The sequence below is a fragment of the Phalangium opilio genome, unplaced genomic scaffold, assembly GCF_054372755.1.
Source record: "Phalangium opilio isolate 3A_F unplaced genomic scaffold, DU_Popi_V2 ptg000002l_1, whole genome shotgun sequence".
In the NCBI taxonomy this organism is placed as follows: Eukaryota; Metazoa; Arthropoda; class Arachnida; order Opiliones; family Phalangiidae; genus Phalangium; species Phalangium opilio.
This window is the reverse complement of record NW_028324144.1, coordinates 15,236,529-15,256,703: the sequence shown is the minus strand read 5'-3', so window position 1 is coordinate 15,256,703 and position 20,175 is coordinate 15,236,529. Positions and strand designations below refer to the sequence as shown.

At 36.6% G+C, this 20,175-nt stretch overlaps 1 protein-coding gene across 1 annotated transcript in view; it reads right to left on the bottom strand.

The window, feature by feature from the left end:
• The window catches only part of LOC149720195 (long-chain-fatty-acid--CoA ligase 5-like), a 184,112-nt gene extending 164,884 nt beyond the window's left edge, over positions 1-19,228 (bottom strand). The window contains exons 1-2 of the mRNA XM_089859689.1: positions 18,967-19,228; positions 16,057-16,180 (exon numbers count right to left, since the gene is read on the bottom strand). Coding sequence (XP_089715815.1) covers positions 16,057-16,180; positions 18,967-19,092 — 250 coding nt within the window. The 5' untranslated portion in view covers positions 19,093-19,228. The remainder of the gene's footprint in view (positions 1-16,056; positions 16,181-18,966) is intronic.
• Between the last annotated feature and the right edge of the window lie 947 nt (positions 19,229-20,175).

Sequence of the window (20,175 nt, the reverse complement as noted above, 5' to 3'; positions counted from 1 at the left end):
TCACAAAAATGAGAATTTGTATGAAATCAATACAATAATGTTAATGAAAAAATAGTTTTTGTAAGATATCATAAATTTTGCAAGATTAATCCTGTAACAAACAGGAAATTAATGCCCTTTAGCGCAAATGTTCGATGTCTCTACCATCTTGATGTAGACATTCTTCAAGCCTACTGGCCATTGATTCGCGGGCGTGGCGAAGCATTCCTGGGGTGATGTTGGCAATGGCGATTCTTATTCTGGCTATAAGGTCGTCGGGTGAATCTGGTTCAGTTGCGTATACCTTTTCCTTGAGGAAGAAATCTAACGGAGTTTGGTCAGGAGACCTTGGAGGCCAGGGCGTTGGTCCACCCCTACCAATCCATCGGTTAGGGAACTCGTTATTCAGCCACTCTCTTACGGGTACGGCTAAGTGCGGTGGCGCCATCCTGTTGAAACCACATATCCTCACTACTGCCAAGGGTAAATTATTAATGGCATCAGTAAATTCTTGACGCAAAAACTTCAATTAACGTTGCCCGGTGATGTTCTCGTCAAAAATGAATGGCCCAATGATTCTGTCGACAATGATGCCAACCCACACATTGGTTTTCAAACGCACCTGATAATAATGCTCCCGAAACCAGTGAGGATTTTGCTGCGACCAATAGTGAAAGTTATGTCTGTTGACTGTTCCATCTTGATGGAATGTAGCTTCGACAGAGAACATAACCTTGCTAAGTAAACCTGGAATTTCTTCATCGAGGAACCGCATTGGCATACAAAAGTCCTGACGCCTAAGATAGTCATCCCCTGTTATCGCTTGGTGTAGGTGATTTCGATAAGGATGAATCGGTTCCGATGCAAAGTGGACAGATATGTACGATGGCTAATGCCACACTCGTCTCGTACCGCTCTACTGCTGGTGTGAGGGTCGACTTCGAACCTTGCCACAATGTCCATCTCTCGGGCTATGTTTCCAACTGTCCGGTCAACCCTACGTTGACGTTTTTTGAACCGTAAAGCTACCTTCTGCTAGTAGGTTAGCTTCTAGCTTACCAAAAGTCCTTCGAGCAGGTGGCCTTCGGTTCGGAAAGCGTTCGGTGTACAAAATAACTGTCAGGCGAGAATTTCCTCGGCATTCACCCATAACGTAAATCATATCGAACTTTTCGCGATTAGTAAAACGCGCCATCATAACGAAGAACCAAGCTAATTTAATTCGTAGGTGGGGCACACTTCCGAAGTAAACTACCGTAAGATAACCTCGTATTTACGGCCTAGAGGCCACAAACCTAAAAAATAACCCTTAATGCACATTGACCCTTGTTAACAGCCGCAATAGTTCTGCCTTTCATGGCAGTAGGTGTTTTTTTGTTGTCGTTAGAAGGACATTAATTTCCTGTTTGTTGCAGGATTAATCTTGCAACATTTATGATAAAAAGCAAATTTTTCATTAACATTATTGTATTGATTTATTAAAATTTCGCATTTTTGTGATTATTTGAAACTACATGATCGATTTGTTTAGTGGATGCCAGAGAATTCTTTAACCGATTCCATCCTTATCGAAATCACCTACACCAAGCGTTAACAGGGGATGACTATCTTAGGCGTCAGGACTTTTGTATGCAAATGCGGTTCCTCGATGAACAAATGCCAGGTTTCCTTAGCAAGGTTATGTTCTCTGACGAAGCTACATTCCATCAAGATGGAACAGTCAACCGACATAACCTTCACTATTGGTCGCAGCAAAATCCTCACTGGCTTCGGGAGCATTATTATCAGGTGCGTTTGAAAACCAATGTGTGGGTTGGCATCATTGGCGACAGAATCATTGGGCCATTCTTTTTTGACGAGAACATCACCGGGCAACGTTAATTGAAGTTTTTGCGTCAAGAATTTCCTGATGCCATTAATAATTTACCCTTGGCAGCAGTGAGGGATATGTGGTTTCAACAGGATGGCGCCACCGCACTTCGCCGTACCCGTAAGAGAGTGGCTGAATAAGGAGTTTCCTAACCGATGGATTGGTAGGGGTGGACCAACGCCCTGGCCTCCAAGGTCTCCTGACCTAACTCCGTTAGATTTCTTCCTCAACGGAAAGGTATACGCAACTGAAACAGATTCACCCGACGACCTTAAAGCCAGAATAAGAATCGCCATTGCCAACATCACCCCAGGAATGCTTCGCCACGCCCGCGAATCAATGGCCAGTAGGCTTGAAGAATGTCTACATCAAGATGGTAGAGACATCGAACATTTGCGCTAAAGGGCATTAATTTCCTGTTTGTCACAGGATTAATCTTGCAAAATTTATGATGTCATACAAAATCTAATTTTTCATTAACATTATTGTATTGATTTCTTACAAATTCTCATTTTTGTGATAATTTGAAACTACATAAACGATTTGTTTAGTGGATGCCAGAGAATTCTTTAATTAAATTTCCATGAGTCTGGAAAATGTACTACAATTAATTTCCTCATTGATCTCGCGTTTTTTTTCATAAAATGTCCGAAAAATTTGGGCACTCTGATCTTTTCCACACTGTAGAATTGCTGCTCGGTATTTTTGTACTTCTTCTAATTCTATCTCGTAATTTTCTTCGCCTAACTCAAGAACCAATGGCTCTATCGTGGTATCTAATTCTGATAATTCTTCGGTTAGCCTTTTTAAGCTAATTACTTATTTTAAAAAGGTTACTCATAGTTATTGTTGTCACGGTCTTTAAGATATGAAAGAATTAAAAACTTTTGTTTACGGAGATATCCAACGTGATTTTATTTAATCATTAAAATTTCTTTGAGACGTTTCGGGCCGCGGCTCGTCATTCAGTCTGTTGAACTCAAGTGGGTTCATGTTGATATACTACTCTAGGTTATTTTTTTGAAATTTTGGGGAAGTATAACATTTGGTCGCTATAGGGAATACCCTAAGGGTGCCGCGTGTGTGTGTGTTTTTTTTTAATATGTATAATTATATTATTTATCTATTATTTTTTATAAGTTTGTTCACATTCCAATTATTTTTAAGTACATAACCTGCCTCTAAGTTAAAGTTATTTTTAAATTTTTTGGTGTAGATACTTTCGGTAATCTTACGTTTATAGTAGTCTATTTCTTTAGCTAAGATTGTTGTATTATCCCAATTAATTTGGTGTGTTACATTAAATTTTAAGTGCATGTACACAGCGTTAGTTTCTTTTTTATTTTTAACATCTCTTTTGTGTTCTTTAATTCTATCTATTAGTTTACGTTCTGTTTCACCAATATACATTTTTCCACATGTTTCACATGGGATTTTATATATCACACCAGATGTATTTAGGGGTTCTGTTTTTTTATTATCTTTATTATTATCTTCCCATTTGACTAAGTTACTTTTTAAATCTTTAGCTTTTTTATTAATTATTCTAATGTTAAAAGGTCTAAGTTTCCTTTGTAATGTTTCGTTAAAACCTCTATAGTAAGGTAGAAAAAACCATTTTTCTGGTTCAAGGTTATCTTGCTTTATTGTTTTTAAATTATCAGGATCACTGACTTTTAGAAATTTGTTAATAACTTTATCGGGGTATTCACTATCTTTTAGTTGTCGTCTAATTCTTTCAAGATCAACAGGTGGTTGATTTAAGATTTTATTGACCCTATAGTTGAGGCTTTTAGCTATTCCATTTTTAATATGGTATGCATGATACGAATTGTAATTAAGAAACTTTTTAGAGTGCGTTTGTTTTTGATATAAGAAATGATTTGGTTTTTTGATCTATCGATTAAGATATCTAGAAAAGGAAGTTTGTTTTCTTTTTCTATTTCTAGTGTGATTTTAATTTTTTGATGTTTAGAGTTAATACGGTTAAGGAAATTGGTTAATTCCGATGTATTCCTGAGGGTAAATTTGAACTTATTATCAATTTCTCCCGATTTTGTAAGTCTTATAGTGAAGTCTGTGGATTCTTTGCATTGTTTATTCAAGTTAAGTTTATGGTTCACTATGTATTCACCCAGTGCCGTCTTATCCATTGGGCCCGTTGGGCACTGGCCCAGGGGCCCCTTAAGAACAGGGGCCCCATAATTGTCAAATAATACTCATTTTTCATTTCTTGTCATAAGAAAGCCACAAGAAAATAAAAACTACTTTCCATCGGCCATACAGTCTTTTCAATGAAAAATTTGGCCATCGAACTTGAAAAATGTAAAACTAAAAATCTGAGACCTATGAGGTAGTCACCCATTGCCTTGGCTTTAACATTATCCCCCTCCCCATGGCCTCACTTCAAAACCGCACATCGGCTTATTTATTTAGTTTGAAACCTTCACCCTAAAACAATCTCAGTCTATACTGTCATTTTGCCCATGCGCAGAGAGAAAACCTGGAATTTTCTCGCTCATTCTCACTGTTTGGTGGGACGTGGGGTACAAGTCTATTTCTTTCCCTGCTGAAAGTAGAAAACGGTGTTTAAAATATAATGCGTGTTATGAATAAAATTATGGCTGAGATGTTAGACAAACTATAAATAGAGATTAGTAGTGATCAAATCAAAAATGAAACGTAATACTTTGAGCGGTGCTCAGAAGATAAAAAAACGAGCTGCGAAGGAGAAAGAGAAAGCTAACAAACTTCCCAAGGTAACATCATGGTGCCATAAAAATGCTAGGCCTGTGCGAGTACTCGATAGGACTCGAAAGCTCGATAAGCAACTTTTGAAAGGCTCGACAAGTTTTCGAGCCTCGGAAAAAAGCTCGATAAAAGCTCGAGACCAAGGCTTAAGGTTATCGAGGTTTAATCAGTGATCTGTGAGATTCAAGATTAGGTTAAAGGTCAAGAATTACCATCTAACACAATCTACTGAATGTTGAGACGCTGCAGTGACGCGCGAAATAGGAAATTATTCTCGTTGGTGCCTTTTTTTGTAAGCCCACATTTGATTCGCGTAAGTTTTACTTCCACTTTTGGGCAAAGTAAAAAATGAAAAATCATTCTTGAAGTTTTACTTTTACTTTTATGTATAGGAAAATACGTTTGGTTTGTATTATCAATGCGATGGTCAATGCACGTAAGTAATTTCGATTAGTGATAATAGGATTCAAGATTAATTATAGTCAAATAAAAGTTTATCTGTTATATTTAAGAATTAATAGGGTTTTTTCTTTACTAAGGACAGTAATTGAAATTGTAAAGGAATATCATTCCAAATTAAGAGCTAAAATCGAAAGCCGTTAAAGGGGCTGTTCGGACAGTGGGACAAACGACGATCTTCCTCATAGAGCTTAACATAGCGGGTGGGTAAAAAAGGAGAGGGGGTCGGACAGCCCCTTTAAGGCTCGGCATTGAAATTTTAGGCTCGATAAAAGCTCGAAACCAGATTTTGAACATGCAGCTTAAGGCTCGAAGCTCGATAAGAGACTCAAGGCTCGGCTCGAAGCTCGATAACCGAAAAAAGCAAGGCTCGAGGCTCGGCTCGAACCCAAAAAATCAAGGCTCGCACAGCCCTAAAAAATGCAATGAGAAGTGCCTGGTAAAATTACTCTTTCAATAATATCACCGAAGCCCTCAACGACTACCACATGCAGTTCCAACCGACATTGCAGTGGAGTCATCACTTGTTCCTATTACTGATCCAGATGAGGATATTCCACCAGTGAAAGTGCCTAAATGTGAAACGAAAACATCTTCCTTCCAAAAAACAGATGCAGGGCTATGAGTAATCGGCAATCCTAACACAGTTGATTGCTGGATTCGAAATGGGCCGACATCTTGTCAGAACCAAGAAAGCGACCTTTCCAAGACACGCCAAGTGTATAAAGCAGATGGAGAAAGCATTAGTAATCCAAGACAAGATATTTGTCAAAATATGTGTTCAAACGTGAATTACGTAATGGCGATCCAAAAAACGATCGACTTCGATCCAATTGTAAAGGAATTTTCAAGGAAAAAAGTGCGCAAATGTTTATGACTTTGTATAAATTTGTAGACTTTTGTTTGAAGGAAATAATAAATATTTTAATTTCTCGATTAATTTGTTTTGTATAGGGGATTAGCGGGTCCAAAATACTGCACTGCCCAGGGGCCCATATAGCACTTAAGACGGCCCTGTATTCACCAGCTATATAGTGACAGATTTACTACAAACTTTTAACTACAAGGATTCTAAAGACAATCTACATAAAGATCTACGATACGCGATTAAATCTCTGATTAACAGAAAAAACATCCTTATTGTCCCGGCCGATAAAGGAGGAAAAATTGCCATCATGGACAAAGACTCCTACCTCTCCAAAATGCAAGACCTAATTGACAATGGTGAATACATAGTGAACCCTAAATTTAACTTGAATAAACAATGCAAAGAAGTCACAGACTTCACTATAAGACTTACAAAATCGGGAGTAATTGATAATAAGTTCAAATTTACCCCCAGGAATAAAAATCCTTGATTACCACATTTAAAAGGATATGTAAAAATCCACAAAGAAAACAATCCCATGAGACCTATTGTCGACATGTCAGGAGCAGCAACTCGCAACCTTTCTATTCACCTTGCAAAAAGTTTTGATACTCTCGTAGACTGCAAAAACTGTCTTAAAAATTCATATGATTTTGTTGATAACTTAAATAACATTACTTTCGAGGACAATAGCCTTATGGTGAGCTTTGATGTAGTAAGCCTTTACCCAAACACCTCAGTTAAAGAAACCTTAACTGTAGTCAAAAATTTGTTAATAGCTAAGAAAGATGAATTAATCCACGTTACCCCTCTAAGTATAGATAATATACTTACCGCCACAGAAATTTGCTTAAGAAACAATGATTTTCAATTTAATGGTTTAATATACAGACAAACTGATGGTCTCCCTATAGGATCAAATATATCCCCAGTATTAGCTAACCTTTTTATGATCTATTTTGAAAATAATTTCCTAGCTAATGACCTAAAATTTCCTAAGATCTGATGGCGCTACGTAGATGACATTTTTTCCAAATGGATAGGCAATATATCGGAATTAACCAATTTCCTTAACCGTATTAACTCTATAAAAAAAATAATAGATAAATAATATAATTATACATATTAAAAAAAACACACACACACACGCGCGGCACCCTTAGGGTATTCCCTATAGCGACCAAATGTTATACTTCCCCAAAATTTCAAAAAAATAACCTTGAGTAGTATATCAACATGAACCCACTTGAGTTCAACAGACTGAATGACGAGCCGCGGCCCGAAACGTCTCAAAGAAATTTTAATGTTTTAATAAAATCACGTTGGATATCTCCGTAAACAGAAGTTTTTAATTCTTTCATATCTAATTACTTATGTCTCTTCTTCTAAAGGTTCCTCGTTAAGGTGGTTCTTGATAGACCCGATTATTCTAGTAACTGCCGCGCGAAAAACTTTGCGCTTTCTTTTGTGTGCCACTAAAGGAGTTGCTGCTGTCGCGATTACATTAATTTAGTCCGCGAAAGTCTCTATTTATGCAAATTTGCACTGATCACACGCGATTCAAGGACTTGAGAGCACCATAAAATGTGACGGAATTTTTAAAGATGGGTGAACTGAAATGAATTAATTCTCGGCTATAGTTTGGGAGAGCTATAAAGAATGGCTACCGACTGAAAAATATGTATTCTAGGTTTGACTTTGAATAAATGAAAACTCTGAACTAGGCTAAATAAAATATGAGCAAGGGAAACTGATAACTTTAATTGCAACTAATAAAATAAACAAAAGAAAAACAAACTTATCAACTTAAAATGGTCCAGAGTGGCGTTCGGCTCTAACTTAGGAACTTTCTCTAAAGGGGCCCGGGGCCCGTATGGGGCATAATCTCGGTATGGAGCGAAAAGTTCGGTGGTCCGCTTTCCAGGTCGCAAAAAGGAGAAAGAGCAACTGAAAAAGGGTTTTTGGCCCTTTCATACAAAATCTCAAAATATTCCACTCTGGCCACAAGTAGTACGAAAACGAGAGCAGCGCTGGGTTTTTGGTGACGTAGCCAGCGTCCTCGCTTCTTCGCTTACAAAAAGGGGTAAAGGCGTAAAGCCCGTACGAAAGTAAATTCGAAAACAAGATATTTTTCTGTTGGCTTAAGGTCCAAGTTGAAAACACTTTCTGAATAGTTTGAAAATCTTACATGAATATCTAAGAAATTAACACTTAAAATTATTTCACAATACAACCTCTAATCTGTATGGCAAACACCTCAACGAAAATGTTCGATGTTTCTACCATCGCAGTGGAGGCACTCTTCAAGACGACTATCCATGTCTTGCAATACATTTGCAAAGATTAATATCATGACACAGGAAGTCCCAAGTAAATGTCTTTAGTGATGGAAAAGTGTCCAATAAATCGGTTTCCAAGAATATCCAAAAAACATTTACATTCAATCGTAACCAGTGAGGATTTTTTAGGCTCTAGTAATTTACGTTATACCGGTTTACCGTAACATCCCTGTGAAATGTAGCCATGCTTGAACTTCAATTAGTTCAAGCATGGTAAGATGAATTTCTTGCCGTCTTAGGTAATACTCGTCCGTTAAGGCTTGGTGGAGGTGGAAATGATACGGCCAGTAGTGATTCCCTTGTAAATTGCCAAGAACAGAATGGCTTAGTCCAACTTGTTTTCTGCCCGCGCCACTACTATTATGGGGATTGGCTTCAAAACGTTCTAAGATGTCCAATTCTCTATCCTCATTACCAGTATATTCTACGTTCACAATCTTGCACGACGAAACTACCGAATTCACGAAGATTTTCGCTAATTTTTGTCAAGGCGCTTCGCACCGGATGTCGTTGGTGTGGAAATCATTCGGCATAAAGAACTTCCGCTTGTTGAACGTTAGAGCGACATTCACCAAAATAATCATGCCTTTCAATTTGTCCTGGTTGGAAAGGGCTCGTATTTTGCTAGCACACCAGACTAACTACTGTAATACGAGTTTAGCTGTTATCCAACAAGCCTTTATCTCTTAAGAAAAGGGCAATTCATCAACGTTGTGTACAAAGATTGCCGGCTTGAGCAAATTTGGTTAAGTTCGCTCTAACGTTAAACATGTGGCACCGCTGGAAGGCTGGATCTCTAGTGTCATGACGCGATAGGTCGAAACATTTACCATTCTCATTTTTAGGCTCAAAATTGCGGTATTGCCGGTTCCACTTGAAATACAAGTTCTGTAGTGATAAAATTGTAACAATACGCCTATTAAACAGGTACTAATATTGTAAAAAAGCCATAGAAATAATGGTTTGTTAATATTAAAACAAATCTAACTAGTGCTGTGCAAGTACTCGATAGCAGATTTTCCGAGACTCGAAATAGTTTCGAGTATTAAACCTAGGCTTGATAATTACTCGATCCTGCTTTTAGAACTCTTATACCTCGGTAAATGGGATATGGTACTTATAAAAACTACAATAAAGTCACTCTTATTTGTTACCAGACTAAAGTTAGTGCTGTTTGGGTAATTTAGATGGCCGTGTAATGTAGTAGGGTAGTAGCTCCTAGCTGGTTCAATAGTGGAAGTATAAGTTATAAAAAATACATTTAAAGAGGAATTGACTCTTATTTTCTTTTATTCAAAGTCATGCAGTTTACTTATTTGCAAAAATTACTCGATTCAGCAGGCATGCGACATGACTTTAGCGCAAGAAAACTTGCGTTATGATATCATTTGCGTTAAATTTAAAACAAGTTGGAAAAACCAAAATGTTACCTCTCCGAGTCAAGAGGTCTACTACTACAAACTTATTTACCTAGATACGGAATTATTTCTCTTTTTTTTGAAGTAAAAATTTACGAATTATTAAAGCAGTATTCCAAGCATAGAGAAAATATAGTAAAGCAGACGACATTTTACATCCAATAAGGATAAATCTTGGACACGTGGAAATCAGTCAATGGGGAAAAGAACAGGAAATGAAGTGTATAAATTTTGGAGAGATATAACCTTTATGTGTTTGTAAAGGCCCAATTGTCTACGCTACATTCACAACTGGTTTGCAGTGTAAACCAATCGTCTCGTCTCACCTCAACAATATTCTTAGTTCGCCAACATCAGTGTAAACGTTAAATAACACCAAAGCTGAGTTGTGGCACCATAAAAAGAATGAACACTCCGTACCTACTACCCTTTTTCTTTTAAATCTTTCACTGGTCTAATTGCCAACATGATCTTTTCTTATATTATAATACCTAAACCTGATTATTTAAACATGTATTTAACTTTCGGCTCACTCTGAACCGTTAATGTCTCTTCAATACAGACACGAAAATCAAAACCCATAGTTTACTACACCTCGGGCCTCAATTATACACTCTTTTCTTCACTAAGCCTATTACGGTTAATACTTGATTTAACCGACAGGATTAGCGTTCTTCTTTTAATAACTAAAGCAAGGATTATTCTATATACAGATGTAGTATAGCTTAAGTAATATATAAACAGCCATTTCAAATAATAATATTAAAAAATGTCCTTGGAATATCAAAATGAAACAGAGCTTTCAAGCTTCAAAACTTCTAAAGGTATCGTAATTACAAAAAGTACTTCCACATATTCACTTTATATCATGGAAGAACGGAATATTAAGGTTCTGTCAAAAACGGATTTATGCACTAAGAACGTGGGATCATAGCTTTAGCCTCTGGTACCATCCTCGCATACTTTATTAAGAAACTTCGTCTGCTTATATTTTGACTCCACCCACAAATTCTGTGTATAGAGACTTCTCAATTTTTGTGGTTAAATATTTTTTCCGAAATTGCGCCAGTGGTAAAAAAGCAAAGTGGACAACAATGCTATATAACTCCCGATTTAGTGGAATTAAGTTTTAAAGTTAAGAATATAAATAATTGATGTTTCTTTTTTAAGCATCTAGTTTTTCTTTCTTTATATATTTAACCACGAAAATAGAGATATACAGAATTTGTGGGTGGAGTCAAAATATAAGCAGACGACGTTTCTCAATAAAGTATGCGAGGATGGGTAGTGAATTTGCTACCTTCAACGTTCTTCTCACATAAATCCGTTTTTGGTTCTGTATGATTTCTTTACAAATCAACACAAGGCGAACTGCTAACGCGACGCACTAGTGTAACAATGGACGGACACACAGACAAAAGCAATGACTGCTTTTCAACTCTTTCCGTATTAATTTTGAGTTGAGAAACAAGATTATCTTAAATATTAAAATAAATATAATTAATATTAAATATTTTCTTCGTTAGTTGTTCGCCCTATTGAGCGTTACATCGTTTTGATAAAGAATAATTAAACATTCTTGAGAGAATTGACTAATATTGGCGTTTGAAATGAAGCATACGCCGGTTGCTTCACTTTACCCAAATAGGTAGTATATAAAGATTTCGAATCGCAGCTATAGGTAAGAACAGCACAATTGCGTGAACCTATGGTGGAAGCCCCGCCATTGGGAGGCTAGACGTTTCTCGTCACCCTAGCCGAGCGCCGCGTACGTCTTAACCTTATTGCTGATGGAGTAAAAGCCAGTGTGTACAGACTGGTGTCCATGTGGGATGGACAAAGTGACCAGAAGATGGTGGTGTGTAGAAGCCAGTGTGCGCAGACTGGTGTCCATGTGGGATGGACAAAGACCAGATGGGCAAAGAGCAGCAGAAGATGGTGATTAGAAACCAGAAAGTACAGGTGGTGTCGATGGGGGATGGACAAAAACCCAGACGATGGTGATGTTAGACAGGCATTGGAATAATAGCCAGTGTAAGTGGCATGCAATTTTCGAAATTTCCGGGAAATGCGGTCCGGAAATTAAGAACACGTTTGGTCCGATTTGCAAAACTGCGAACGCGGTCACGTGGATTGTAACAACAGACAGACAAACACACAGACACACGGACACACAGACAGACATACACGTCGAAATTAGAGCCTCTCCGTGACATACGTCACTCGGAGAGGTAAAAATGCGGTTCACTTGTCGCGGCTTAAATTGAGGAAAGAACAAATTTAAATAGAGAAAGTTTTTAGAGACGATACCGAAGCGTTTGAACTTCCGGAAAAATATTTTTGAATACTTTTTTAGTAAACTGCCACTGGCCATAGTGTATTTGAGGCTTAGCGAGAGTTTTAGGGCCTACGGGACCCAGGCCTACAATTATTTCAATCAATAGTAAAATAAGCATTTGTTAAGTGCAAGCTCAATAATAATTGACTTTAAATGTTGCTATTTATTATAGCATATTCATTTGCTCTTCAGAAACCTTTTTCCGACGTTTCCAGGGTGATGTTGATATTTTTGAATGTTGTTATTCCCTCAATATAGGTTGAAGTTTACTCGAGCAGACGATAAAATTAAAATGTTTGACACCGAAAATTATTTTTCTTGTTAAAGCTTTAAGTTTTCCCCGCTAGATAGCGCAAATGTTTTTGAATAGCATTTCAGAGGGATGCTTAAAATTTGCGATATGAGATTTATGTTACGAGCGTAACGGTGAAAAATCATAACGCTTGATTAAAAAAAATTTATCACTGTGCAGATGAATCGCACCCTTAATGCAGGGCCGTCGAGAGACTTTGCGGACCCCGGGAAAGGTTATGAGTCGAGCCCCTAGAAAAATTCACCAATTCATTGGGAGGAAAATATCTGGATGCTAAGCTGTAGGTCCGCCAAGTGAAGCTCTCTGTGCACTCCCCAAACAAACCCCAAACACTCTTTTCTCGAAGCAACTTAGGAACTTTCAAGCCCTGATATCTTCGTTCGGGTTAAAGGTAAAATTCAGAAATTTCACTAACTAATAGAACTTATTGGGCCTATCTCTATCGTCAAATTACAAGTTTTACGAAATAATTTAAGTCAAATTTTCGTTGTTTCACTCACCGATCATGAGAATTCAAATTTTCGTTGTTTCACTCACTAACGTATCATGAGAATTCTAAGGTACTTCTAGAAGTGATAAAAAACTAAAATTTGGGAATTTTTAGTACTTAATATATAAAGTAATTAAAAATTGAAAAACACTGAAATTTCTTTAAATATTTTTCTAGTTCTCACTTCAAAAACTATACCTATGAAAAGATGTGAGATCGTAACAAAAACGCTAACGTGAAAAAACATGCAAAGATTTGCTTTGGAACTGCTACACCGTAAAAGTTCTGAGGTCCCATGTACGACCAAGCTTCATATAAATCTTTTTGAATTTTATACACTTTATATAAAAAATATGTGCACTTGGCTATAGCACAGCAAATATGAAATAGTAATAACAATATTATCAATATTATAACGATATTCATATATTATAACGATATTCATATATTATAATACATAATTCATAATATTATAAAGATATTACATAAACTCTATATAAAAATTTAATTTAAAACTTGGCTGTGAATGGGATCTCAGAACATTTTACGTGCAGCAGGTCCAAAGCGAAGCTTGTCATATTTTTACAAGTTATTGTTTTTGTACGGATAATTAGTTTAGAAGTTCGTATATGATACTCTTCTGGCTTCTATAATTTAAACTCACAAAACATCATGTTACAATTAAGCATCCCATTTATGAGCGACTGTGAGACGCTGTCCGTACTGCTTGTTGTGTTTGTTAAATTATTACTTTACTTAGGCTAAATGGAAGCGATAAATTAACAGAAAGTGTGAAAGTACTAGAAATAAGAAAATCCCAATTACTTTATAAACACTCGAAACAAATGTTCTAGTTACTCGAGACTTGGCTCCATACTCAATAAGAGATGTTTTCAATACTCGATACTCGACTCGACACCAAAAATGCAAGGCTTGTACAGCCCTATCTCAAACCTTGTACATTGGACTAAATAAGGAAAAAATACTAGGTTTTTTAGAAAGAACTTTGAAGTCTGTGGCACCGATAAAAAAGGCCGTTTTAGAATCTAACATGCTTGTCGATACGAGAGGTCCTTATTGAAAACTATACATAAAATGTCATCCTAATTTTTATTTTAAAACCAATCGGAGATATTTCCTGGATGTTTCACTACGCAGAGTGGTCTTATAATACGTAGAAGAATCTATAAAAAATCACTTGATTTTCCACTTCACCCTCAATTTAAGATCGAATTACAGTCTTTGCAAAATGACAGCCTATACGAACCACTATAAATTGGACTTGATGTTTACGAGGCTTACCTAAGACTTTTGTCTTGCCATGCGTGAACTATGTGGAGCCGATCCATAATTTTGAGAAAGGTTCTGTTTTCTGACTAGGCTTAGTTCAAATTACATTACTTAGTCTCGTGTCTTAGAAAAATGCCTGCCTATTCCAACTGGTTGCGACACCATTAACATCAAATGCGATGGAAGCTAAATGTTTGTGTGGTCATTCAGTCTTCGAAACCGAATTATCGGACCCTGCTTCTGTGATGAAAACATACTGAAGACATTAACTTGGACTTCCTTCGTCGTGAGTTTAGTTCTTGCTAATTTATTGCAAGACATGGATAGTCGTCTTGAAGAGTGCCTTCTCTATGATGGTAGACACATCGAACATTTACGTTGAGGTGTTTGCCAAAAATAATACAGGTAGTAATTTGTGCCCTGAGTTCTAAGTACTGTGATTTAAAACATTTTGTTCCATTCAAGCATATTTGACAATATTCCTTTTGCACCTGAAGCCCAACATGTATTTATTTACGTTCTGTCAAAAGCATTTAAAACCACCCAGGTGGTTTGATATGCTTATTCAGAAGTGGATCATATTACAGTTCCCTAGAAGTACTGGACCATATAACATCGCTTTGCATCATCATTGTCTCCCAGCACTGAAGGCAACAGAAACTTTTAATAAGCGGGGCAAGCAAACGGAAGTAAGTGGTAGCCAATGAGGACAGGTTTGAGAGAGAAGAGCGCGGAAGGAAACAAGTTGTTCCATACCTAGTGAATGGTTGTGAATATAAAAGTAGAAGTCCACTTCATTTTTCTGATTTTAAAAAATAATTGGCCGTTTATAGGTATTTCGCGCAATTTTTAAACGCTTCTGTTGAAAAGGAAATTAACATGAATTCAAATGATCAAAAAGCCTTCATCATGCTTGAACCTTTTTAATGCATCCCTAATACAGCACTTAGTTTCCACTGATTTAAAGGTTTTTAGCGGGGATAGCTGGACCGATTTATTACTAATTAAAGATTATGTGCGTCGACATAGAAATTTGTTTTCCTTTTTTAAGTCTGACAAGTTTTTTCAATGCTTTAACGTTGTTCGTTTGCGAAAGATGCTGGTCAATATTTTTCAATTTTACAAAACGTTTAAGTCGCTTACGGTTAAGTGCTTTTAATATCACATAAATCGTTTTAAGATGTGTCTTTCATTTGGGCATGCGACGATTGTAATTAGTTACATTGATCCTAGGTGTTTTTCCTAATTAGCAAAGGCCATTCTGAATCAAAATTACAACGAGATAACAAGCTTCACAGTAATCACGACCGTGACGGCGGTCTGACAGCCATTACCATCAACCGGAACTTCTGTAGGTTAACGTAACACCAGATCCGGGTTAAAGGGCAAAATATACTTGTAAAACTGAGCTATAGATGGCAGGCTTGGATGTCTTGGGAGAAAACGCTGTTTACAAAAGCATAACCTATGTCAAGTACTTATAGGGAGCTGTATAATGATCCACTTATGGCTTATTAGAGTGCTATAAATTAGTATAGTGACGTCATACGTTGGCAGTATTGGGGTTGTTCATAAAGGAAGGAGTTGGTCTGATATTTTCCACATTTGTATATGGCGGTCATTGAAGGAAATGTAATTTTTGGAATATCAGTAGTGTTATCGGCTCCAATGAGAGAACACTTTTAGTCTTTATTAACTACAAATTATAAGCAAACCATAATTTTGTTGCTTCTAAACATTAGTATCCTATATTTACTTTTAACTTCAATACCAATGCATCCATATTTTAGTTTTTTTTAAATCCTCAAATACTTTAATATTAAAAATTGTGAATTTTTCTTGTAATAGTTTTTAGCTTTTCCTTTAATTCTTTAGTCACATTGAGTGTGCCGAAGTTTATAGATGGTCCCTAGTCCTTATGAGCACTAGTTTTAAACGTACTTGAATCTTTCCATCCTTTATGAAAGAAATCGAAGACTGTTTTAGCATCCTTGAACCTTTCACTAAGAATAGGTTGAGATATGTCTTCCAGGCCTCTTTGGTTGATCCGTATTCGTTCATCTCCCTAAAATGAGTAACACTTTGAATTTAACAACAGACTATCAGGAAAACTCATTGTGGCTAATACAACGGACATGTAAATTGAAAAGAAATCGCAATCTTTGTTTGGAACTTATGAAATTAACCCTCTTTAACCAAAAATAATTCTTTAAGTTACGTGCATTGATATTCGTTAAGTTTTTGTTGTTTAATTTTGACATTTCTCTACTAGCTAGGTTGCTCGTCATAGTCCAGTGTTTAAAGGGTCTAGATTTACATTGAGACTTGTACTATAATGACATTAATGTAACTTATATATGTATTCTTACGTCACATTTATATGACTCCGATCCCTTTTTCATTTCCATCTCGACGTTACGTTATTCATTAAAATATTTTCATGGATACATTCCATAGGGGGGGGGACAAAAACACTATAGTTTATACACTGGGGTATCTAGTTATGTTATAATGAGGTTAATTTACAAATATAATATGATATTTTCTTGAGAGTGAAATTCTACCAAAAGAAATAGGAAGTTAGCCTTTACGAAGACATTAAAAAATGCCTTAACTATTGGAGAACTACTATAAATTTTAGGTTTTTGAGTAGCTTCGATCTCCCTATATATTGTATATTTGAATGAGTTGCATTCTTAAGAATGTAGTATTAAGTCAGTGCAAAAGTAATATAAGAAACCTCCCGTCGGGAGGAAAGTATACAAAGGCGAATTTTTCCCGATACATCCTCGTACCGCGAATGTCCCCGCGCACTTATACGGCCGTAAACAAAGTTTAAAAAATAGGGCCGCGCCGCGTAGAGCGTAGGAATACATTCTCTGATCTCGCGATTGCGTCGGCTGCTTAAGTTAAGTCAATTTCACTGACTCATTGTAATTTTAAACTTTTCCAATAAAATAATTCATGCAGCATTTTTAGATTTTGATGATAATAAATCATTAATAAACAGGCAGTATCTCGATTATAGGATTTTCATAGGTCTTTGCGTAAAATTTGAATTAAACCCTTACCTTGCCTTACATCAGGAATACATAGATTTACTACTTGGAATCCTTAAGAGGCCATTTTATGGGCCTGGGTGTCTGACTGAAAGGGGAGGCGGTGTAGAAACCGTCACCGTTGACGTCATGCATAATTTATTTGACGTATTTTGCGACCTGCGCCGCGACTCCCGCGACCTATGCGCGGTGAACCCGAATGTAAACATGATGCGTCGTCTGAACAAGTAGACCGAGACTTGCTTTCCGTTAAAAACTCGATATTACTATTCTCACAGGGTGGAGTAAAAATTTAATTCCTTCCACTCTTCACCAAAGTTATACAAAAACAAAACATCAGTATCCCTATGCAAAGGCTTAGGGTTTAAGGGGAGGTAACGTCATCTTTTCTCGAAATTATTATAGCATTCGCTTTCAATACTGAATTTCGAGCTACACTAACTTCTAAATCGTCGACTTTAGTTACAGTTAGAAAAATTTCCGCCTCAAAAACGTCGTTAACGTCAAACTGTTCCAAGTTCTCGCACTTTCCGACCATTTCGGAGGAATCGGAGCCGAAACTGATGCAGACGACAGCTTAAAAGGTCATGATCTCGATCTGTCCCACACATTCGCATAACCAATGAAACGCGAGGAAGGAGCAGCAGGTGGTTTAAAAGTTTTTGGCGCTTCCCCTCACAGTCAATCAGATATTTGTATGGGGTCTATGGCCTCTTATAGATTCCAAGTACTAAATCTATGTATTCCTGCTTACATAGATAGATTTTAAAATGGTGTTATTATCTATCTCGAAATTTTGTTCTTGTATTCATAATTTTCATCTTCTTGGCTTCACAACAAACTAGATTTTCGTTTCGAAATAACCGAATGTGAATATTTATTAGCAAAATCAGGAATCTTCTATTTCTTTACGACAGACGGCTAAGCAGACTACACTAGTTTGAAGCGCTTTTTCCTCTTTCCCTTTCCAACGACCATATCAAAGGACTAGGATCTACCGTACCTACCTTGTCCATGAGCAATAGTGTCTGAATATGGTACTTGGCGCTTCGAGGATGCCTCGCGTGTTTTAACGTTATACCTATGGCGTCTTGTATACTTCCCTCCCGTAGGGAGGTTTCTTATATTACTTCTGGTCAGTGTTATTACAAAACTAATTTATCTTAGAGAAAACGGAAAATAAAAAAAGTAACGTTTAAAAAATAGTGAAAATTAACCGGAAGTAGAAATCGTAAAACCAGAAGTATCGACTCTAGTTTGAGTTTCTATTCCCCCTATTTTATATTACTCGGTATACCATGGATGAAGGATGCGCGTGAAAAATATTCGACGCTCTATAGGATGTGCAACTCCCTATACTAAAAAGTAGACAAGTCGATACTAGCGCCGCCTGGCTACCAGCGCTGGAAACCCTCGCGCGAAAAATAAAAAATACTGGACATAAGAAAAAACACGCGCTACCGTCGATTTTTTTTCCTTAGCGTCGTCTGCTAGAAGCAAAACGGTGGGTTTTTTTCTTATGTCCAGTATTTTTTATTTTTCGCGCGAGGGTTTCCAGCGCTGGTAGCCATGCGGCGCTAGTATCGACTTGTCTACTTTTGAGTATAGGGAGTTGCACATCCTGTAGAGCGTCGAATGTTTTTCACGCGCATCCTTCATCCATGGGTATACCCTCCACTGTAACAAAAAGTTTCACTTAATGAAAGCCATACTCGGTCTGCACGCTAAGTAATATGGGAATATCTCCTAATGACAGGGAAAAAAATATTGATTTCATGTCAAAAAAACTTACAGGAAGTAATCGAGATTGAGATGAAAAATCCTTTTTACGCGTTACGGCGAAAACAGGAAGACATGATCTGGATTTATATAATCCCATAGATTTCGTTAACTGTATTTTAACATATGTCTTCAACATGATTTTGATGAAATAACAGACTGGAGATTAAAGCTATTTAAAAATAAAACAATAGTAGTCGTAAGATCAAATTTGCGAAACCTTGGAGCGCTCACTCAGAGCCGGTACACGCAACAGAAAAACTATCGACTATGAACTTAATTCACTGTAAAGGCAACGTCGTTATCAGTGCTCGGGTTTTCGTTTATCGTTTGATGACTTTTTACATAAGAATAAAATTTAGAGAATGCTCTAAGTTTAAATCAAGTAGTTTCATTGGGAACGGTTCGATATTTGCTATAAATTAATACTTTTTCGGTGCAATCCTGTATTGAAACCAAACTTGCCTATATTTCACAGGCAAAGTCTAGGTTTCTATAAATTTTTTTAAATAGCAAAATAATTGGTGTTACCCTCCGCATATGAGACAACTTGTTCTTGATTAAAAGTACGTGCTCTTTACTCCCAACATCAACATGAGTGCTTCAATTTTATTCCTTTCCTTTGGCAAGTTCAATAGTTTAATATAATACAGCAATAGCTCTATAAGACCTAGTAGCTTTTCTTTTAAAATACACAACTAAACAGTAAATAATTTCCATAATTTCTTATAAGAAATTGGGACCTTGCCTTACATTTTCTTATCACATTTTCATTTTGAATCAAAATCGTAAATAAGGTTCCTCTATAATCTATATAAGTACACGTGTTTAAAAATTTATATAAATATGACGAGCGGTTATTTTATTATACGGAAAGGAAAAGGGAAAAAGTGTATTACGCTTTGACAGCTCAAGAGCTTGACGAATCCAGTCTGATGTCATTCTTTCTTCTTACGTTATTGGCTGCTTGAATTCATTGGTTTATTATGGATAGGCTTGTATAATTCAACCTTATTTCTAATTTTTGTTAATATTAATAAGCTCTGCTTCTTCATGGAATTTGAAATTTTACGTTTATTTACAACTTAAAAATAAGCTAAACTAAAAGAAAAGCTCCAAGAGTGATTCTATTAAATATAACTTTGAAATACTTTGCTATATTATTAGTGACCTAGCGGTGGAAATCGTTAACAATATAAACCTACAATCTCTCTGATACTGC